The 25,167-nt window shown below is 31.2% G+C and overlaps 1 protein-coding gene across 1 annotated transcript; it reads right to left on the bottom strand.

Annotated features, from left to right (window-relative positions):
- Positions 1-74: 74 nt before the first annotated feature.
- Positions 75-25,020, bottom strand: LOC126823888 (protein strawberry notch homolog 1). The gene is made up of 29 exons (XM_050552943.2): positions 24,933-25,020; positions 22,041-22,172; positions 21,505-21,690; positions 20,073-20,663; positions 19,292-19,400; positions 17,731-17,940; positions 17,228-17,403; positions 16,452-16,613; positions 15,411-15,652; positions 14,649-14,802; positions 14,124-14,306; positions 13,732-13,829; positions 13,426-13,565; positions 12,381-12,560; positions 11,598-11,798; positions 11,184-11,323; positions 10,604-10,735; positions 10,144-10,279; positions 9,727-9,839; positions 9,516-9,587; positions 9,061-9,166; positions 8,640-8,714; positions 7,991-8,137; positions 7,270-7,364; positions 6,146-6,238; positions 5,605-5,751; positions 5,097-5,173; positions 4,620-4,816; positions 75-4,067 (listed from the first exon to the last, which is right to left on the bottom strand). Exons 1-29 carry the CDS (start codon positions 24,948-24,950, stop codon positions 3,934-3,936), a joined length of 4,446 nt encoding a protein of 1,481 aa, XP_050408900.1. The 5' UTR covers positions 24,951-25,020; the 3' UTR covers positions 75-3,933.
- Between the last annotated feature and the right edge of the window lie 147 nt (positions 25,021-25,167).

Below are 25,167 nucleotides of genomic sequence, written 5' to 3'. Positions count from 1 at the left end.
ATGATGTACAGACAGGGGCGACAGCAAAATACAAGCACATTTTAATGTGGGGTATAAAAAACAGTAACAAGATATATTTATCATTTGTTTATTACAAAACCCTGTATTTGTAACAACAAATATGGAGGGAAAATAAATGGAATTTTTTTTTGTTTCTCAACTAAATTTTCAACAATAATGTGGCATACATGCAAACTTGGTCAGTTTAATTAATTAGTTTATTTTAATACAGAAACAATTTTTATATATTAAAGAAATATAAATTCCAACTTTGTTTTTACGAATGAGAATATAAATTTGTTTTGCGGAAAATGGAAAAAAAATACAGATTCTTATGGAAACCTTCATTTGGAAATAAATTTGATAATTTTAACTTTCTCTCGGGTGATCAATGTAGAAAGATTTTGTTTGCTTTATCTTACAGATATCTAAATTTACTGAACAACAGATAAATTACTATTAATTTTAGCACAAAAATATAAATAATTTACTGATCAATAAACATGAGCTTACACTATCCACATTGTATATATTACACAGAAATCATTTGTAATAATATGATTACCATCATGGTAACAAAGTAAGCAGTTACAAAGAGGTTATAACTATAATATTCCATGTCAACCAATGATTTACCACTGGTCACTATAGCAACCATATTTAGGCGGTAGATTAACAGTGGTTATGTAACATAATGGCACCACTGTCACCATTGGTGAAATATGTGGTTTTATCAATGATATACCCGGGTCATAAAGGTTATTCTACAGTAACCAATATTTACCATAGTAACCACTACAGTTACCATAACAATATACATGTATTACAATAATTTAACACCTTCATCCATAACTTAGGATTGGCACACACACAAACTTGATACATTACCATTTTTTAACAGATTAATTAATAGTGCATTTCAAACAAGTTTTACATACATACATATTTATACATATTCACACACCATATTTACATAATAATAATAATAATAACACAGAGTAACAGAAGTGATAAAATATGAAATGTTTAACCTAAAACAATGGATTTATTTTAATAACAGATTAAATGAAATGACCTAATTCAAGGTCCTATTTGGCTTTTAGTGCCCTATTCACCTGTAAATGAAATAACAATTATGTAAATTTGTTTTCATATTAGCACCAATTGTTTAAATAGTGGAGTATTTTCTCCAGAGTTCTTTAATGGAGAGACAATATTTCCAAATATGAGGTATAGAAACTTGATAAAAAGGTCAAAGGGCAATCTGGAACCTTGTTTAACCACCATATGGGTTCAAGGATTTGAGCAGAGTTTAATTTAAAGTTTAAGATGTTAATGAGGATCTTGATCTTGTGACTTAAAGATAATTAAAATAGAACACATTTTACATGGACACCTAAAGATAAATACTACAATAGGAAACAATATTATATAATGTTTCATTTTCTTTTACACTATAATCATATACAGTACTTAGTGTAGTGTAAGCTCTCCAAATATAGTTTATTTGACACAGGTAATTAATTAAACACTTATCTTTATTTCAATACCAATAGGTTACCATATATCCAATACATGGAATATCCTACAATGTACATAAACATTCTGTACTTATCAAGCTTTTAACACAGAGAATACAACAGTAATATTGATAAATGTGTGACATTTGTTCTTAAATCTGAATAGATGTATGTTAGTATTAATCCTAAAATGTACATTATTACAATGAGGAATGTTATGATTTTAATTAACGGAATAAATGAAATAAATGACAATCATGTCTGTGTTTCTTTTGTCAAACAGTCTAGTGATAGAGTTTAACTTAACTAACAGGCATGAATTAACACACAGAGATCAAAAATTGACTATGTTACAAATCATGTTATTTAACAAATCTATTGTAACTACAGTGTCTTATAAAATATATGTTCCTACAAATCTGTTAAATTATCACCATTTTTTTTTTTTTTTTACTTTAATGAAAGACTAAGGCAGTTTGAATAATTAATATGTACCAGGGCTATTGAACACAGCCACAGCCACCCCCACCCTTCTTTTTTTTTGCAAATAAACTTCACAATGTTAAAGATGCTTAATGAATCAGATGTCATCCAACACATCTCTAGAGCCAAATCTACACGCCTTAAGCTGAGTAAATTATCTCCTAATACAAAATATAATTGGTCTGATACTGTAAAACAAATAATTAATAATTAATGTGGCAGGTAATGAATGTGACCTTTATCAGGTACATAATTGTAGGAGTACTGGCCTAACTGTGTCTGGAGATAAAAAAAATTTGGTCAAGATGAAGAGGCCAAAATGACATGTTTGTTTTGGAAGTAAGATTTTTGGTCAACTTTTATAGATAAAATTAACGAAGGACACTGATTACTATCTAATTAATCGCGGTTGATTACTCACTTTTTTTTCTTTTTTTTTGCTTTGACTGGTCATAGTTTGTTACTGACAGTCTATAGTAAAGATATGCATAATAAAATATTGGTATATAAGTCAGCAACAGGTCACATTAATTTCACACTAGCATTATTTTCTTGTTTTACAGTACATCATTATTTAAAGCAGATTGATGTAAATTAGTAATTAGTTTTAATATCCCTATTGTATGAGGGATCAAGTGCGTACAGTTTTATTCCCCAACCTCCCCCAATAGCATACATTAATCATACATTCAAAAAATACTTTTACACAATCTTATATACAAGTGTTAACAAATTTAATTTAAACTGCGGTTTCAATGTCGACAAAAATATGGTATAACACTAAATCAGAAAACAAACTTTGTAAGCCAAGCAATAAACAGAATTCATTTTCAATCATTCAAATCACATTGGAAATAATGTAGCACATATATCAATAAGCATGCAAGTGGTCATATAAATGTAGAATATTTTGGTTAGTTTATTGTCAATCATCTCTAATTAAAATGTCTTAACTTTATCTCTCCTTCATCATGCCGATATAAAACTCACATCACAAATCACTCGATCTGCTTCAATAAATCACTCAGTAATTAAATATAGTGGATAACTCACTAATCAAATATGGTGGATCACTCACTAATCAATTATTGTGGATCACTAATTAAATATTCTATCCGCTGAGTAAATAAATATCATTATACATTATGATAATCAATTTCATTTCTCTCACTTAAGTTCAAAGTTCATAAAATACTAACTTAAATTATTTAGTTTTTGTTTATTTAATACAGAACAGATAGATATACAGCATGGTCTTTATTGCAACATACAATCTTTGGTTTTATTAATATTTTTTAAAATATCAAACCTACACAACACTTTGCTTCTGTTCCATAAACTGCTAATGATTGCAAGTTTTTGCACTATATGAAAGGCAAGTATAAAATCTATAAGAATCCCTCTTTCACAATGGTGACCAAATGAATTTTTATTATTTTTCTCGCCAGAGTACATGTACGTTTCTAGGGACTTTCAGTGCTTTTAATACTTAACTGAATCACTTGATTTCACAATTCACAAATAGTTTGGCACTGCTATATGTTCATCACAGCTTAATATCTCAAAATAGATATCCTTATAGATATGGACATCATGTTATGTCTAAAATGCATACAAATAAATTAAAGAAGCTTATTGAGTCATGACTTGTCAGAAGTGTTTTAGGCTTTGATGTTTTGCATAATAATAATAATATAAATTTAGCCTAATGTCATGAGTCTTAATAATCACAGATCACAATAGAAATCCAAACTGGTTTCCATAGAAAAATACAAAACCACAATCACTTTTACGCTTCATTTTCTCACAAGCAAAAACAGAAATCTTTCTTTAAGTAGAATATCCTGTCACACTGCAAATTATTCTCCATTCAAATGGAACAACACATTTTCAAACTATATCCCATACTAACTGTACTATAAGTTTAAGATCAGACGAAGACAGGCATACTAAGTTTATCTGGTTCTTCTATTGGTACAGGATGTTTACATGTGTATGTTTTAGTTGAGCCTTGTGACAGAATGTTGATTAGTGGCTTAACACAATTACCAGGAATTAAACTTCCTGAAAGTAATAAAATAATGACATAGTATTATATATAAAATCTGTCCACTAAAATTACTGAAAGTGTCTGCAGAGGAACATATATATATATAAATGTGTTTTGGGAATACAAATTTAAGACTGAAATGGTCCAAATAGCTTGGCTAAAAACTTGGCTAAATTTGTTGAATATGGTTTATGTTAACTGTACGACAGGCTTGATAATCACAACAATCACCATCAACGCTTACCCCTATATAACCGAGATTTATGTCTATTTGACATTAGTAGGTTTGACATTGTTGCAAGCAAAAATAACTAAATGAAATTGTAACGTGACTAACACTCTTTCAAGTATAGTTTTTGTATGGAAACAGAGCACATGGGTACTCATTCAGTCCGAAATAGTAACTTTTTTAGACATTAACCAACTTAAAACCTTTTGATGTAAATGTAAGCATGCAATCAAGCACACAAACATGCAATCTTCTTTACATCAACTATTTTAAGTAAACCTATTCTAAGGAAATTATCTGTAAATTGTAACTATCAATAAATATAATGTTTGCTTACCAACAATTTTCTGTCCATCCTCTGTCCGTAATCTTATAATTTGCATCTTTGAGCTGGTTCCTCCTGGCATAGATGCTAGAACACTTTCCACTTTACTCCATACACTGAGCACAGAACCACTTAATACATGATATGTGCGTGTTCTTAAACCTATTTCACATGGTAAACCCAGACTTACTTTCTTACAATTTCCACGCCTAAATGACAAACATATTATATCAGTATTAATATATACCCAAGAAGACTATTTAAACTTGTTTTATATCTTGCGTTGAAAAAATAAATATTTTGGTTGATTAAAATGCTTGATTATGATTGAATAAATTAACTAGGTTTACATTATAAATCACTAGATGTTCTGTTCTGAGTAAACAAGTATCTGTATGGTAAATGGTTCAACTGAATTCAGACACTGGTGTCCATCAAAAGATAAATGAACATCATAAATATAAAAGTAATATTTTATTAAATACTTACCAGTAAGCATGTATACAATATCTAGCTGAGAAAAAATACTGATCTTCCCACCATTGTTGTGTTTGATCTGGCAACACCTGTAATACATATAAATATATTTAATATCCAGGATAGTATTTTACACTAATGTTTTTGTGGCTCACAGACGTATCTGTGCCCTATCTGAAAATGTGGGGCCCAATATCACTATTTTTTTTCACTAATCTGCATTGTAATTTGTAACCATCACACATTAAAATACAGTTCTGTCAATATTTAGGTAATTAATAAAAGCTAATTTATGAGTGATTTGTTTTGCATAGTAGGTCGCAGCACACATTTAAAACTTTAGGTCTACAGATCAATATGTAATTGATTATGTGTTCAACAGGTGAAAAATTAGTAGACAAACAGACTTAACTAAATAAATATTTATCTAATCCTGAATCAAAGAGGTTTAGCTATTTTAACCATAGAATTAAACACCAATCTTATATTTTTAAAATTATAGCCATAAATACCAACAAACCTTTTTATATTTTTTACGGATTTCATCCATGGTCTCACTACGAGGTTGTAAGCCTGTATTTGGTCGATACATATTGTACAATTTCTCTTTCTTCTTATTTTTACCACAGCAAACAGCTAAGACAGCAGTCTTTTTACTGTTACGTTCCTATAATAAATACATTCACATAAATGTTACACTTCTATAATAAATATAAGCATATAAATAATTTACTGTTCCGCTATAAATACAAGTAAATAAATAACAATTTACTGTTCCGTTCCTATAACAAATACAAGTAAATAAATAATTTACTGTTACGCTTCTACAATAAATACAAGTAAATAAATAATAATTTACTGTTCCCTTCCTATAACAAATACAAGTAAATAAATAATTTACTGTTACGCTCCTATAATAAATACAAACATAAGTAATGTATGAACAAATCTAAGACCAGTTTAGATAAGATGACTCACAGTAGTTATAGTACTCAATTTTTGGATATTCATTTTTACTTAAAAAAGAATATATTTTTCCAGACAAACAAAAATTTCTTTACCATATTAGCTAAATAAAAGCCTTCTTCTGTACTGTTACATTTTCTCCATAGTTCCATTGCCTGTAACCATGGCATACCTCTCTCTACCATAAACTAAAAAACATAACAATATGGATGATGTGGATTTCTTACTTATAATTGAGGTAAACCCAGATTGTTTTAATTTGCTTGAGACAAGAACAATGTTAACAAATTTTGAATAGGCTTAACAAAAAAAAATACAGTTGAATGTTTAAGCAATGAGTAACCTTTTTTATACGCCCACATTGAAATGTGGTCGTATATTGTCGTCGCCCCCGTCCGTCCGTCCAAAGTTAAAATCCGATTGACTTTAAATTTATACACAGTGTTTAAGGTCATGAGACGAAGAAGCCTATTGATTTTCAGCGATTTCCGATAATTACTGCCAGAGTTATGGCCCTTTATCACTTCAAAAAATCTTGTGGACGCTCTTGAGGCCAAAGTTAATATCCGATTGACTTTAAATTTATACATAGTGTTTAAGGTCATGAGACAAAGAAGCCTATTGATTTTCAGCGATTTCCGATAATTACTGCCAGAGTTATGGCCCTTGATCACTTCAAAAAATCTTGTGGACGCTCTAGAGGCCAAATTTAATATCTGATTGACTTTAAATTTATACACTGTGTTTAAGGTCATGAGACGAAGAAGCCTATTGATTTTCAGTGATTTCCGATAATTACTACCAGAGTTATGGTACTTGATCACTTCAAAAAACCTTGTGGATGCTCTAGAGGACAAAGTTAATATACAATTGACTTTAAATTTATACAGTGTTTAAGGTCTTGAGACAAACAAGTATATTGATTTTTAATGAATTTTGATAACTTTAACAGCTAAATCCATGATATTAAATGTTTCGTATAGTAAGCGTTAGCTTGGGGCAGAACTTTATAAAAACCAAACAAATTCAAATGATTTTCTGATAATTACTTCATGAGTTGTTACTCTTAATCAGATTTTAGTGTATTATAAATTTTCCATCACCGAAAGAAAGTAAAAAATATGCGACAACTCTTGTTGACTGCCCGGACGATTTAGCTGCTGTGGGCGTATGTTTCGTTGCCTGGCAACCTATCTTATAGGTTACACAAAGAACTTACTGTAGTGAGTTCTGTTTTAGCTGTATTATTAGCCTCGTTACCCAGGAATGCTTGTGTTTCAACTCTTCTAACTTTCTCTTGACCAGAACCAAGATCTATTTATATATAAACAAATAAATTAAAATAGCTAAGTCTCTAACTCAATATCACCCAAAGTCTTCAACATTGAAAACACAAATTATTTGTAAAATTTAGATCAACATTGATGCTGTAATCTTACCGGGAAAAGATGGGCTACTGATATCCAATATTTAAGACAATATGGTACGAATCGAGTACCATAATGCACTCCAGCTCCATTTGTAACAAGGGACTCGAAGAACAGGGCCAGATATATTCCACAAGTCATGTCAAACAGTGATGACATATTCTTATCTGGAGAGCATGCACAATAAATACTATTGGTGTAGACTGGTATAACTAAATGCTAGAGACTGTCATTTGATTGAGATTTATGGCATATATCGCCGAACATAACTGATTTGAAATTAGAGCAAACGGAAACAATTGAATGTAACAGTTTATATACATACATATCACATTTTATTCCTTGCGACCCATTTGTGCCAATTTCTAGGTCCCAAATATTAGCGATTTAGCTCCTTTAGCTATACATGAGTTAACAGAAATAAATGGTAGGTTATTTCATTAAGATTTTAATATACTTAATCAAAGTTTTGAGCCAAGGTTATAAATATTACTATACATCGAAATATCTTACCAAGAATTCCCATATCCCATCTACCATTTCTCTTTGCTTCCAGAATAATAGCAGTTAATGTTTCAGTAAAATATTTAAATAAAGAATTCTGTAGTTCTACTGTCATACCCAGAATTCTATTTAAAAACTTGCTAATATTGTTATAATCTGAAAAAATAAACAAAATTTATAGGTTACAGGTCATTGGTATACATCAATTGATTATATCTCTTAAATCATATCTGTGTTTCTAAATTACCATTTTACAATATGTAATGTAACATGTACATCATTATCACAATCCACTAAATACTTTAACATTTTTATCATTCCTATTCTGGCTATCAGAAACATCTCACAGCTACTCAACTGGTTGAATGATTAGTGGCTATTAAATACCAAATGATTGAAGAATCACTTAAAACCAATCGAATATTATAATCTACATTATGTCAAAACATTTTTAGATCTATATGATTCTTGTAATATTTAGTTATAAACTATGTAACAGCACTGTCAAATCCATAATAATACTTATACAGGACAAAATTCTATGGAATACAATTCCTGTGTATTACTGTGTGTCCTGTGTATTACTGCGTGTCCTGTGTATTACTAAATGTCCTAAGTTCAATAAGAAAATGCCACTGAAACTGATCAAGCAACTTACCTTTCTCTAAATTAACATAACCTGACCTTTCATCTATTGTCATCATTCCTACACCTATTAAACCAGTCTTAACATCTGTAATATAAAATACATGTTCATCAATTGATACAATACTCGGTTGGCACAGATGTTAGTAGATTTATAACAATATCAAACACAGAGAAATTTCCCTCAGCTGTGGTCATTGGTTAAAATGTTTTCTTATTCAGTTGACATACATTTTGTTTACCCTCAATATTTGTGGGATTGAGAGAATTTGAAACTGGAATGTTCAATCAAGTACACCAAAGTTAAATCTATTCATGCTTTTGAGTATCATTAGCATAATGAAGGGTCTATAATATATATATATACACATAAATAATTAAATAAGAAATACAGACAAAATAACATCATAATCTGGTGCCGGTATAAAATTTACCTGCAAAAAAATTTCCACTGTAATCTTTAGGAGGAGGCACTAGAGGGTTTTCACCATTTAAATTTAAAACGGATTTCATCACAGCATCTAAAGCAGCTCTACCATACTGTAATAAAGAATAATACAGATGTTTTGATTTTTAATTAAAGAAATGGGGTCTTTTTAAAGTCATTCAATTCAGCATCGATTTTATTTCAATATTTGTAGTGAGAATGCATAGAAAAATTCGACTGTATCTTCATCTATCTGTTAACAATAATATTCCAACTTCCTAAATAAACGTACAGGACTTTTTTAGTATCTTAATTTTGATAAACAGATTTAGCTAATATAAATTTACGTCTACATCTTATGTAATTAGTATTTGATGAAACCAGGTTTCAAATTCTTCATAATACATCTCATCTAATTATCATTTTGTCGAAATTAAAAAGCTAATAATTTATGTGACTTACTTTATTATCTATATTAAAACGACTTAAATCTCTGGATTCTGTAGCTCTTCTATCACCATGTGTTAAGGCACCCTACAAGTAAATGAATCATCAGCATAAAAGAAAATATGAAACAAATGACGAATAGAAATATCATCCACTTTGAAGCAAAACCAATCTTTATTTAATATATAAATTAATCTTTTAAAGCAAAAGCAAAAATTTATCTTACCAAGCTTTCTAAACGTTTAGCCACAGTAGCAGCAAATCTTCGTTCTCCAGCTAACTCGGAAATAAGGAATATATATTCTGGAGCATGGACTTGATTAGAACGGTGAGTACGACCTAAAAATTATGTTCAAATTATGGAATTTAAAACCTAGGCAAAACATTATAGAATACATAACAATCCTTCCTCATTAAATAGACTTCATACATAATATTGAAAAGCCCTGGTGCAGAAAAATCGGATGTTAAACTCTATTTCATTTCATTGAAAAACCGCACTTGAGCCATCTGGGAATAACTTTCTTCAAGAAAGATAAATCAAAGCACATAAATCAGTCAAAAAATTAACTACAATCAGTAGTCAAAAAATAAACTACAATTGATAGTCAAAATATAAAATACAATTGGAAGAATTTCTTACCAAACTGTTGTATAGCTCTATCAGCACTCCATGGTAATTCTAATGTTATATGAACTCTTCTCTTTTGATTAATAGCACGTTTATCAGCTTGTAGAGATATACCTGAACTAGCAGCTTCTGATATAATAGCTATATCCTATAAAATAATTATTATATTAATTAAATCCCCATTCACATGCATCATCCCAGCATCAAGCTTTCTAATGGAATCTGATAACCTCTTTGGCACTGTTAACTTTAACACCATAAGTGTAGGATGTTAACAGGACGCTGGGCAGAGGTACCAACTGTGAATTCAAAGAGTAAAAGTTTGTCAACTAATTAACAGTATTTTCATTTATCTATAGTCATAAAAACATGTCAAAATGATTGGAGGAAATACAAAATATATTCCAGCTTAGAAATGTTTCATCATCAATTCTTCAGATCATAGTCATGAACAATGAAAAGTCTGGTATACCTTTTCTCCATCCATAAAGCGTTGTTTTTCTGTGAGATTTAATATTTCTAAAGGCACATCTGTTTCACTTCGAGATTCATAACTAATACTACCATCATCATTAGATACTACTCTACCTTTTCTACCAGTCATCTGTAAATATAAACACAGGATTTTATATGTAAAATACATATTCAATAAAGGTATTGAGTCATGGTGAAGATTGTGAGAATAACAACTTAGATCCATAAAGAAGTATCACACATGTATATTAGTGAATATAATAGTAAAAAATATCTGAACCTCATTCCTTATGTGTGGCTAGCAACAATAATATTAACTTCACACTATTTATGACTTTATAAATATCCAAGCTAAAACGGATAGTCACATTTATCAGTTCACACATTAATTACTTAATCCTGTAAGCCATTTCGATGATATTTCTGCACGCTTCAGTATTTTAGTAAAAGACATTTGATCTGCAAATTAAAAGTTACTTGCATCAATGTACAAGTACAGAAATCTGGGATTTAAAATAATGGACAGATAATACAAGTGAATATTAAATATGAACCACTAGTAATATTAATATATTAACCTCAGCTACTGCTTCTGTACCACCTAGATCATCTATGAGTTGATCCAGTGTATTAGGTGGTAAATGACTTCCTATTTCTTCCATTCTACGTAATAAATCACTTTTCATTGTCATAGCTTGTTCCCATACACTTGTATTACCTGCAAACAAACAAAACAAATGAGCAGAACTATAAATTTTCAATCAATACAATTTTCAATGAAAGGTAAGGACACCATCCCTCCTGATAAAAGACGTTTTCTATTTTCTGTCAAAGTTCTCCTTTGTTTTTCACAGAAGTTACTCCAAAGAAGACTTTTTATATGGCCGTTCTTTTTATATTTCTAACAGTTTCTCTTAATATAAGTGTCAAATAACCTTCAATGTCTGAACAATTTAGCTGATCAAAAGAATGTGTTGATAAATTTGACTTACCATTGCTAAGATTAAGATTATTACTTGGAAAAATATCATTATTTTTATTAAGCAAACCAGCTTTAGCTAGAGCTTTGTCAAATAATGAATCTTCATCTTCTTCTTCTTCTTCCTTCTTTTTAGATTTCTTCTTCTTAACTTTCACTTTCTTTTTAGGTGATTTCTCCTTCTTCTTATTCTGAGATTTCTTTAACCAAGGATCTGAATGAAAATGTCTTATCTTATCAGTATTTATGGTTATATTTGGAACAACCTCAAAAATTCTAATATATTTTTAAGGTAATACAACTGAAAGTCAATAGGCTTTATTCTCTCTTGATGACAATGACCTTCACCTTGATCACGTTCACAAGGTTTTCAGCAAGAGGAGGATAACTAAGTCAAGGAATGTTTTGGAATGCTGAATATCGATAGGGTTTGCCTTGTCATGACCACAATGCTTCACACCAAATTGTGAATGAATCTGTTAAAAACTCTGGCCTCTATCGCGTTCACAATGTTATCAGAAGAGGGGGGGATAAACGCTAAAAGTAAAATTGGTTTGACCTCTCATGACCACAATGATATAACTCTGGTACAGAAGGTTGCTGAATGCTGAATATTTATAAGGGTTTGTTATCTTTCAACCACAATGCATCACACCAAATTTGAAAAGATTAGTCACAACCACAGCCTCTATCACGTTCACTAGTTAGTTGTAGATGGATGGACGGACAAGGTGACAAGTATATACTCCCAAACTACATGTAATCAATGCTTTTGTACTAAAAAAAGTAAACTTACCATCATCACTATCTGAACCATTACCAAATGGATTAAAGTTATCACTAATTCCATCTGATTCCTCCGATGATGATTCACTTATATTCAGTTCTGTATCATCTGATGAATCTTCCGATGAAGTATCACCTGAATCACTATCCTCCCCCTTCATCCGTTTAGCCTCATTACCACCATTCATATCTATAATAATAAATATTAATAATATTATTACAAAACATGTCTATAGCAATATCTTCACAGAAGTGATTAGAATCAGATGCGCTTTACATAAAAGTAACTGTTAACTGAATGTGAAAATCATATAATAAACAAATTACTTTTAAAAAGATGAATGATGATACAAAGCATATAAAATATAACAAAGTAAGCAGTAAAATGAATATCAATTGATAGATGGATTTTGAATTATTTTGTGCATAAATTAAAGATAAAAGAAAGACTAATATCAGGGCTTGCCACAAGATGCGATTGATCGCTCGCGCGCACGCAAAACTCACACAGGCTTGTTTTTACGCGAGTAGAAAGTTGCTCGCACACATCGTTCAAAGGATAGTTGTTGCCATACTAGTTGTTTTTTTGGTCAATATTTATCGTTTTTACAAATCAATCTATTTTTGGCTAAACTACGACGCGTTAATTATTACTTGTTGATTAAAAAATCAACCAACTTATACTTATACAGTCATACCATGTGGTTCATAATCTGAGTAATTAGCACATTTAATGGTAATTTTGATAATACGGTAAAAAACCACAACAAGCATTCTGATTATTCAGAAGATGAATAAAGGCTAAACTGAATGATCCGAGACTTCTGCTGTGTGAATACATTTCTAAACGTTAAATAACATGATGTGACACTACTTATACAAAAACCTTAATTTAATACAAAAACATCTAAATGGACTGATTGATTCGAGCTTGAAGTTTACACACACCTTAATAATTCAATAACAAACGAATACAAATGAACCTGAAATATGCACAGTTTGTTTGTGTTCATACTGTTAGCTTTTTGCCTAACATTAAAACAACGTCATCTTACCCTTTTTTCTCTTGTTATTGTTTCTATTAAATATACTCTCTTCATTATTTCTAACTAAATTACCAATACCAAACATATCAAATGTTTTTCTTCTGTCTGGTGCTGGAAAATGTTTCTCTACTAAAGTTTGAAAGACACCTCTGTAAAATAAAATGTAAATATCATTAAAAATCTGTTTTAAAAAACATCTTGAAACATTAAAATTTGAATAACACGGTTTTATCTTATAATTTTTTTTCTCATTTTAGTGTGGTGCTTACTATTAACCTCTTTATTTCTCACGTATACAATAAGGTTTAAACTTACTTGGCAGTTGATACAAAATCAGAGAGTTCTCCCCCTTGTTCTTCTAATTGTTCTAAGGTACGAGCTTCTCCTGTTGACTGGAGACCTATAACTACACACTGTAATACAGAATGAATGGAAAATATGACAAAAAGTTAAATACGCTGGCTTTTTTAAGTTACCAGTTTAAACCATGAGGTCAGCGCAACAAGCTTAAATGTGTTAACAAATAAAAGTCCGATTTAAATTAGATCTACGCAATAACTCAGCTGAGCCAGACAATTAGCTACTTAAATAAAGAAAAGAACGAAAAAATGGCTGCCTACATTCCAAATTTTGAAACCATTATTCCTGGACATATTGTGTTTCAAAATATTATTTTAATTAAGATGGTTAAAAAAAAAGAGTAATACCTTTCCATTTTTCACAGCTTCTCTAGAAACATGTACACAATAATTAACTTTAGCTGATATACATAAATACTTAAAGAATCTTTGATGAGCAGACCAGAATTGACCCCACATGGATTTTCGTAATCTGTGTTCAGCATCAATTAGATCAGCTGCCTTTTGAAACTTATCTCGAGCTTCAACCCACTGAAATGATATTTAAATAAATTACACCTTTCATTAGGAAATAACGTGTCGCAAATCATCCAACTTTTACAGAACAAAATAAATAGATTTTTGATATGTCCTATCAGAAAGACTTTCAAATTTATTATGCATCTGTTATCAATAAAATCTAAATATGCCAGCAGTTATTAATAAAATCTAAATATGCCAGCATTTATTTGAGAGGCCACCACTGGAATTATTAGTCAGAAACTTCCTTAATATGTTTGAGTGTTTCAATAGTTTGTAAAGGACTCAAAATCGTTGATTTCTTTTTACGGACTGGAAAGGAAATGGAAGATTTAAACAAAAGGACAATCATACCAGATCAACAGCTTCATTATAGGATTTCTTAAAGTCTCTTTCTAATGGCACTTCTTCTATTTTAAATGAGACACCCTTGAAACTCAGCTGACGAGCTATATACATTCCTCTTAACTTCATATCCATAGCAACTAACTCCATGGCACCTACACCTCTGTTTACAGCATATAAAAAATATCAATGAAATACAACCAGGAATTTCTTCAATTCATAGAAATTATCAAAACTAATGACTTTATGAACTGTAATTACATTAAGGACTTGATGCGTCATTCACATTTTCACTAAAATATCAAATTTCTCAAGGCTTAATAGAAACTAAATATGAACTCGGATTGATTTTACACCATTAACTAAGAAAAGAAAATCAAAATGCAATGTACCAACACTAGATAATCTCCCGGCTTGGATTCAATCTAGGCCCATCAGGGTTCTCCACTACCAATAAAAGATGGCGACATCTTGTTACACTCGAGCAGCATAGACTAGATTGATGGAATTTCAATTGATCATAAATTTTGTAAATACTGAACGGAACTAAATTGTATTGTAGTTTGCAAGGGATTCCTATAGCTCTAAATGAGATATCAAGTCTAAGTTTTACAAATACCAATATCGTACAAAAAATAATGACATATAGGAAGTACTCTCATTACATTACGTTTTATAAATATCATTATCATACAAAAGTCATTCACTTATAGAAATGTAAAGAGCAATATAATATATTCTCTTAAAATGTATAAAAGACAGTGTACTGACCTTTTTTCAACAGCTTGAATAAAGTCATTAAATTCTCTAAAAGGTGTTCCAGGACCCCATAAACCAAGACGTGTCATATAAGCCATGTTTTTTGGTTCGGAGGCACCAGTGGCACTAGCATAAACAACACGAGCTCCAGGTAAATGATTCTGTAACTCTAAAACAGTTTTACCAGTTTTTGTTGGTTTACTAGATCCTACTGGACATAAATTCTTAGCTTTATGACACTCATCAAACACAATCTAGTTACATGGTTAAGTAATACTATAAATAAGATAATCATATTTAATTCATGATGCTTCAGAAAGAACAATCTCATGACACTTTTGTGGTTACAGTTAGATTTAAGATGTTTTCTTTCTAATGATATCAAACAATGGATTATACCAACCTATCTTACTTTAGTTAATCAAGTAGGGTTTTGTCTTGTCACTACAATATTTCGATCAAATTGAGAAGACCATAATGGTCAATTCCATTTTGATGGTTAAGTGTGCAATGCAAGTAACATTCTGCTCAGACAGATGCGCTCCAGTCAACTTTTCCTCAAATTCAAATGGGGCCTTGGTTTTCTGTCTTATCTGAACTACTAAGCACACTTTCCTTGTCAGTAACAAGGGATAAGTGGATTTGAAAAATCCTGCAAGTTCTTCATGGCCAATGCTGGATTTCACATCCAGAAATTGCTTGTCGAGAGGACAGTACTACTTTAGTTAAAGTCACATATTAACTTGTAAAATCTAATGGTTTTTTCCTGGGTATTGGAAGGAGGCTTGTGGATCATCAGGTTTGTCACTTACAAGCATGACATTGAAAACCGTGACAATGAGTAGGGTTGCCTGCATTACATCGCAGGTTTTCTCAGGCTTCCTTAAACTGCTGAAGACCCCTGCATGCAAGTTAATTATTGAAATAATGACTTTATTTGTGTTCACTTTCGGTTTTAATAACCTCCTAAAACAATAATAATGAATTTAATCAGCAAACTTCTGACAGCTTCTGATTTTTTAAATATTATTTTCTCATGTTTTAAAAGGATACCAAACCATCAAAATCTTTTCCACACCATTTTAACAACTGTTTAAGTCTTGTTCTGTATTTACCACCTGACTGACTTTCACCAATCAGTGATGAATAAGTTGTAAATATCACACCTTTTTTAATGCTGCCATTTTCTTTACCCGATATTTTGGCATATCGCAACTGTGAAAAGATAAATGGAAACAATGATTTATCATTATCTTGATTCAAAAACATATGCAGGATTAAAGAATACTGCCCCTGATAAATGGCTACATCAAGCTCAGGATAGCATTTAAAACGTTTACCAGCCCACCCAAATATTACCTGAATAAAATTTTAACAATTACAATATTTCATTTCATATTTAATGTCCTATTCCATATCCTTATATGGGAGCCACGCTGACTCTGTGAGTAAAACATTGGCTCATTGACCTGGTGGTCCTGTGTTCGATCCTAATGTTGACCGAAATGTTCATGGGGGATTTTCCCTTGTCCGTGGTTCAGCACAGACGACCCGGCAAGGGACAACATATAATTGTTCTGATAGGACAAAAAACGGGGTCCCGTGTACACATTGGCATGCACATAAAAGAACCCTTGACAGTTGGAATTAGCACACTGTATGGCATATGCCTGTGTTCTATTAGCTCAGTCGATGCAGAACAGTAGGACATTAAACGCTATTTCATTTCATTTCCATTCTCCTTGAAGCTGGTGTTCAAATGACTAATCAGATTGTATTGATATAGAGGGCTAGTGTAATTAAGAGGAAGAAATGACTCTGAAACTTACCTTGTTTAAGGAATAGACTTCTATTTTACCCGCTCCGATATCTCTTAAATCTCTCTCGGCATCTACTTTTAAATCATTAGACACACTCAACCAAATAGCTCTCTTTCTTCCTTGTAAATAGTTCTCAAATATAGTTCCTGCTATAGTTCTGCCTTTCCCCACACCTGCACCATCACCTAAAATAAAACATTGAATTATTTTAATAGAACAAACCTAATTTCAGAACAATAGTATTCTATCAACTGTTGTTCATTTTGTAAACGCTGACAATAAATTTCCAAATCATTGAAAAATAAAATTTCAGAAAATGTGCTTAATTTTCTAAAACATAAAACAAAGAATCATTTGCTAACAAGATGAACCACTTTTCAAACCACAAAGGTTAACACAACTGAGGAGTAGGAAATTTCAAAATAAATGTGCACAGATTAATATTATTTGCAGAGAAAATTTCTTGATTTGGATAAAAAGTAAAAAGAAACTTTGAAGAATATTAACCATACCTATAAGAAAACCAGCTCTTTCACCACTAGGTAAGATGGTATTATGTCGTTGTGAAGCATAAGTTATTGATTCTAACTGTAAGGCTGATAATTGACACATGTCAATAGTAGATTCGGGTATAATTATTTTATATCGCACATCAACAGGTTCAACACTAGATAGAGAACTTGTTTCTACAACAGGATCAGGATGTTTCTCTCCTATTTTTACTGAAAAAAGCAAAGCAATTAAGTTCAATGGGTTGGGTGGTGAGGGAAACTACCGGTCATATAATATAGATATCATAAAACCTTTAATTGGGTTGGATTTCAGCATGTTCATTTCTTAATCTGTCAATATAGATCTCATTTGTTGTTTATTTTCTAACCAAGATGTTGGGAACGATGATAGTAATTCCACTGATAAACAAAACCAAAGACAATCTTTTAACAGTCACAGTAATATTGTTGTCATGTTGGCCATATACATACATGTATTAAATTCATAATTTATATTATAATAGATGCATCTTCAGAGATACGTAAATTAATGCTATACATTACACATACAGCTCAATATTACTATTGCCAATATCTACATGTACCCTCACAAATATTTAGTTGGACTTACAGTATAGTAGACTTTTATACAGGTGATTCAATACTAAACTATGCAAATAAGTCAACTCCAAATACATATTAAGAGAATACAAATTTAATCTTTTTTACATTATAGTTTACCCACTTGATAATATGTATGATAATATATGAAAAGGAAGTATTTAATCATTTATCTGTTGGGAGTTGGAAAATCTTTATATATGTATGTATGTATGTATGTATGTATGTATGTATGTATGTATGTATGTATAAAAAGGAAGTACTTGATCATGTATCATTCATCATGAAAGGTCAATCATATATGAATGAGGTAAGCCTCATTGGAATTTGGACCTAGTCATTGTAATAATACAGTCAACATTTAAATAGCCATTACAGTACAATGTACTACATTTAAAATCAAAATATCGAAAAAGAAAAGCTATTTATGTGTGTTACTAGATTAGTTTAAGTAAAAGAATAATAAAAGAATATCTTGTCCAATATCTTTGGCTGAATCAATGTGAAAATAATGACATTGATTTCCTGTGAAATATACTATTCAAAAAAAGTAGGGGATATTTGATTTTGGGGGCATAATACTAAAATATGCAAATGACTACGAAAAAAGTCACTATAGAACCTAACAGAAGAAACATTTCCAGTTACATGTGACGCCCAAACGCACCAATAGCTACCGCATGGAATGCAGGTGATGCTTGGGATCATCATGGGGGTCCAACCCAAGATTTGCACGACTCTGACTTTGAATGTTACAGTCATTGTGGCATTGAATTCCAGGGTGGAAACATCAGTTTAATTGTTTTAGTGACCAGAAAACAAATTTTGATATGCGTCGGCTTACCCAAAATGAAAGGTTACGTGCCCTTGGCATGCTACAGATCGGCACAACACAGGCGGTTGTGGCGCGGACGATGAATGTTTCTCAGTCTGTCATAAGCAGGCTATGATCAATACTTACATTTACTGGGCATGTATTCAAAATATGTTTCAGCATGACCTAATTCCTGAGCTTCTTCCTCTGCTTCCTCTTCCTCAAAAGGACTTGGTGCTCTTTCTATTCTTTGTACCTTTAATGAAACAAGTTTAAACTGATTTAAAATAAAAATTTCCAATTTACCATAACACCCCATGGCCAGTATCTCGAATTTTAGGGAATTTGACATCAATTATCTTTGAATCATCATAATGTCAGCAAATTAGAGAAAACATTTTCCCACATGCCTCAGAAGTACATATTATATGGATGGGATGTACATAAACATAAAATTATATGAGAATAATGGATTGAGAATATAATTATAATCAATTTGTTTAAATGCCTTGTCTATGACAAAAGTGATTCAATGAAATTACAAAATACAGGAGTTGGCGGGAGTCAAAAGGTCTAATGCATGCACTTTAGATCATAGGCATGTCATTAAATCAATTGGTGAGATTTCGATCCTACACTATACATGACAAGGAATAGGGTATCCTGCCTAACTTTGTGGGTTTTCTACCGTTTCTCTGGTTTCCTTTCACTGCTAAAGGTTCCTATTTGTTTTAAAGTGAATTATAGAAATAAATTTTATACCAAGTGTTAGTCCCAAAATGACCTAGTTTTTTTTGAGTAGCAATTCAACCCATTTCTCTCTCTCTTTCACATAAAATAACTAGATGACCCACTTTCCTTTAATTAGCATAAACATCTTTGCACAGTGAGCTTATTAACCGATTGAATACAACAAAGCTATTTTTACCTGTATTCCAACTGGCGACACTTTCACATTTTCATTTGACCAGAGACGTGATAAATCTTTATTTGTTATATTAGTCTTTATATTGTTACCATTTAATCCAGATATTCCAGATCCAAATTGAGACACAATTGTTGGAATGTTTGAGATTGGTGAATTAGTATTCCTTGCTTGATCCAAGGCAGAATTTGTCATAGAACTAGTGATAACTTTTCCACCGGATAAATTTGTTTGATTGACAACATGAATAGGGGAGCTAGTTCGTAACACTTGTCTATTGTTAATTAATGATCCCACAGTTTTACCACTACTAGCAACGATTATTTTGGGACTGGATGTTGAAGTTTGAGGAGTTAAGGTAATTTTCTGTCCTGGACCTACATTTCCGGATGGTGCTACTCTAGTAATAGTGATAACGCGGGGTTGTGTTGATGTGCCACCATGTGAGATTCGTGTTACTATAGGTGACTGTCCTGATGTACCGGTATTTAATAAGGAACTACTTGGAATACGGATGATTTTAGGACCAGGTTTTGATGTTGGAGTAACTGGACTGTTGACATGACTGATAGACTGTGAATATCTGGTATTCAGCTGAAAATTAAACAATAAAACTATTAATATCATCATAAATAAGCTTTGGTCACTATATGGAAATATCACATTGAATTCTAGTCAATAATATAATTTGAATACAATCTAATTTGAACATGGAACTATGTAACAGTAAACTGTTTCAATGGCATTTAGTAATTGAACTTGAGTACAGGTCACAATTCTATGGAAAGCAGTAATTGTATTCCATAGAATTGTGACCTGTATATGTAACAGTACTTATAGAAAAATCAAAAGGTCTAATGCCTCTTTAATTCATTGTTTAAATATTTTTATCTCACACTAGACACATGACCTATACACCCACTAGTAGTAGCAAATTAAAAATCGTTTGAACAAATCTATTGTGATTTCTTTATTTATCTTTATCCAAAATTTTCAAAATACTTGATTGGGTTGTTTGTTCTTTATGACCAATACCACCAAGTTTAAAAACATTCCAATTGAGAAAGATCAAAGATGCCTTGAATAGTTTTAAAGTTAAAATATCATGTGCTGAAATATAATTTGGATTTTGAAAAATTCTGATATAAAAACTTTGAAAATCGATAGGATTATTTCCTTAATGAACAATTTCTCTTTGTCCTGTATCCCGTTCACAAGATTTTTTATATTCTGAGTGTACATATTGAGATAATTTAGAAATTTGCAATACAAAAATTTCCGAATTTCAATAGGGTTATTCTCTACTATACATACAATGTGAAAAAAAATTCAACAAGAGCTCTTGATAAAATTTTGTTCATTAGAGACGGACAGTACAGGTATAAGACAATATATGATCATATTAATTGTTAAGAGTGTATAAAGTACAAATTACCAGACTGGATGTTTCTTGTGGTTTGAGTCTAGGAAATGCTTGTAATGGATTAGGTGAACCAGATATTTGGATGGTTTTATATTGTGATGACTGCGATAACTGACGTAAAGACTGACTAAATAAATCTGCTTGGTTTACTTCAGTATCTGTGTGTCCTCCATTTACTACGGAGGAATCTTCAAATGCCTGAAGAAATAATGAACAATATCTATGTGTAGTTAGATAAATTTTTAAAGGGCTTGTTGACCAATCATGCAAACAAGATCACATTTCCCATACATTACTATTTAAAGCAAATTCTATGTAACATTATTCAAATAGGGCATATCTTTATTAGACCAAAAGTAGTACCATATATAATTTTCTGTCAAGTCATCCTTGATAAGTACCATTAATATTAACATACATGTATCCAGATTCATTTTCTAAGCCATCGACTGTGAACCTCAAAACACATAGTTACTATATATTGTTATTCCATGCGCGATCATCTACTCCGTTCATACATTGATTATTAAATATTAAAGTATACTTACTGAATTTGGAAGACTGTTGTAGCCACTTGACGGCTGAGAATGTGATGAAAGATCAAGACTAAAATCTTCAAGGTCATTTCCAGTGATACCAGAAACATCTAATGCTGCAGATAATAAATCAAAATCTGAATTCTGAAAATAGACAGCAAGTAAATATAATGCAGTGTATATTAAAACCAATGTTATTTTCATTTTTTAAAAAAAAGTATAAACTTTTTGGGTTAGACTGTTTTTCCTCTAAAAGTAGAACGAAATATGTTATTCAATAATCTAAATAAATTGTTATGACTGACAATAAGATTTTTTCTTTGATAAGAACAATTAAATCTCTACTGTATATTGACCTATATGGTGATTACTGGCTATACTATGATATTATCAAAAGAATGAATTTACACTACTCTGCCAGAAATTAAATTTTGTAGGTCCCCATTAACCCTACTTATTGCAGCAGCCATGTGACTTAACGTTGAAACAACAACCTACATACATTCAATCCCTGGAGAACAAACTTACAAATGAAAACTTTAATTTCAAATTTCTTTCCGATTTTGACAATTCTGTGCGTAAAAGCTTTTTTTTTTAAAAAAAAAAGAAAGATATCTTGATAGAGATTACTAATGGAATATATCCATGATAGATCAACTAAATTTCTTATGGACCTCTGATAAGATATTTGTAATAGATTTCAGCCACAATGCTGTATTGAGGAACACTCATACCATTTGTCTAGATCAGTGATTCTCAACCAGTGTGCTGCGAGATCTTCCTAAGGGTGCCGCTAAATTTGGAACGGCATTATTAAGAAAAGGCAAAAAACCACATGATCCCAATTGAGTATTCACTGGTGCCTACTGATAAGTTCATAGCTGTGTTTTTCTTTATTTAGTTTGAGTCATTCTATGTGTCTATGACTAGTATCTGTCTACGGTTGTATGCCGTCCGACTTACCATGTTTTTATTTTGCAAAATTCAAATATTTTTCATATATATTTAACCAGGTGTGCTCCAAGGTGTGCCGTTGGCAAAAAAAGGTTGTGAACCACTAGTCTAGATTAAAAGTCTTCCTAAATAAACAGATAAAAAAAAGCTTATGCATGAATTAGTGACCGGTCCTAAATTCACTTTTTACAGCACATATATCAAGGATCTTCTGAAATCAAACTGAAAACTGCCACAGTTTCTATTACGGTATATTTCAGTTCTCATAAGAGGATTTGAAGTGTTTTTTTTAAAACGTATGTTATTGTTATTTATATAAACACGCGTGAATTTTGCCATCCATCAGTTGAACCACAAAAAAAAACAGGTGAATTCTCTGGTGCTGTTGTATTTTTTCCTGACCAGTGTTTAATTAGTATATCTTAATAATAAGTGCACAGGGACTGCACCACACATAATTTACACAAAAAAACAAATCTACGGACAAGACACAATACGCAGAAATCACAAACAAAAGAACATTTAAAATTAATTTTAATGGATCCGTGGGCTAGCCATAAGTATCCACTGCACTTACATTGGCGGGGATATACATAATCAAAATTAATCACCCCCGTTTGAACAAAATTCATATTAGGAAGGGCTGTCTGCCTTGCAAAGCAAATGACTGGAGTACTGAAGCCTCCCCAGTCCTGGCCGGTTCAGATGGCCCTGTTTATATTAAATCTTTACATGGGATGATCATAACCTTTTAAGTGATCATGAAGAATATTCAAAGTTCTATGTGCACATGTCGAATTTAAAAACAAATTTACTTCCGATGCAACACAATTTTGAAATCCCTACCAAAAATCACGTTTAAATTGACCTACATGTAATAGAGTTCATGGAGAAAATGAGTAAAATGACTGATTATACAAGACATGAAATGAAATGGGGTTTAACGTCCTACTGTTTTGCTATTATACAAGACAGATTATCTTTATTGTGCAATGGAATTTCATCAACAGGGGCCAACACCAGTCCGGAGAAAATTTGTTCATAAATGTTTATAGCTCTGGTTTGTTTGTGTGCATGCCAACATTTACATGCTAACATCCCATCTGAATGACTAGATGTTCCTTGCCGGAACAAGAAGAAACCTGGTTTCAAAATACTGTGGAACTTTCACAGCCAACCCGGTCAGTGAACCCTAGATGGTTAGAGAACCAGTGCCTCTGATTTTACAAGAGATAGCATTTTTATTTGTGGCTATATTTCACTGTTACTTAATATTTGGCCTTCAATATATATTTTGGAAACTATTTTATCAAATGGTTAACAATAACCCTGGCCCTGGTCTTGTTTGTGCCCTGCACATAATTTTAAATTTAGATTTGTGTCTTTTCAACTTGATCTTATTTGTATCAGATTTTTGAAAAGGTGTCTCAATTTCTATGCTGATTCAATATATTACATCTAATTTAATTAACAGTATTGTTATTGTTACAGTAAATTTAATTTGTTTTTAATTTCTATAAATATTAGTTAAGTTTAATAATTGTAATTCTCAATTCTGGTCTTTTTTTTTTAATGTTTATCTTCACTTTCTAATCTAACAAGAAAATCATATGGGAATCATTTAATTTAATTTTAATACACAGATTGGATTATCATTCTATATTTTGTCAATTATAAAATAAAACTTTTTATTTCACATAAGACAGTAAGTGGAGCTATTCAATCAGTCATGATCATTCTACTCTTTATTACGAATGGATTTGTAATAACCACAGTGTTCACAGTCATCACCGCAAGTCTTGTTTCGCAGTTATAAGGCTTTACTTCCTTACATAAAAAGTTGAGATATTTATCTTATATTGAGAATTAGCCCTAATTTCAGTACGTATATATTTTCAATGGGCATTGATTGTCAAAAGTCCACTTAAATATTTCAACTACAAAGCTTACATTGGCTTCAGTTTCCATAATTTGTGAGAACGTTTTCACTCCCAACACACCCAAGAAAACTCAGCCATTGCTTAATTACCCAGAGTTCCTTCAGGAAGAAGCGGAAATGTGAAATAAATTTATTAGAATAAATAACGGCTAAAATTGATGACGCTGTAAAATGTTGAAGATCTAAAAATAAAATCAAGTATATGTTAAAATATATTCATCAATTAATGCTTATTTAAAAGATATT

This window comes from Patella vulgata, chromosome 6 (assembly GCF_932274485.2).
Source record: "Patella vulgata chromosome 6, xgPatVulg1.2, whole genome shotgun sequence".
Classification (NCBI taxonomy): Eukaryota; Metazoa; Mollusca; class Gastropoda; family Patellidae; genus Patella; species Patella vulgata.
The sequence above is the reverse complement of the archived record's forward strand: the minus strand, read 5'-3'. Positions and strand labels throughout refer to the sequence as shown.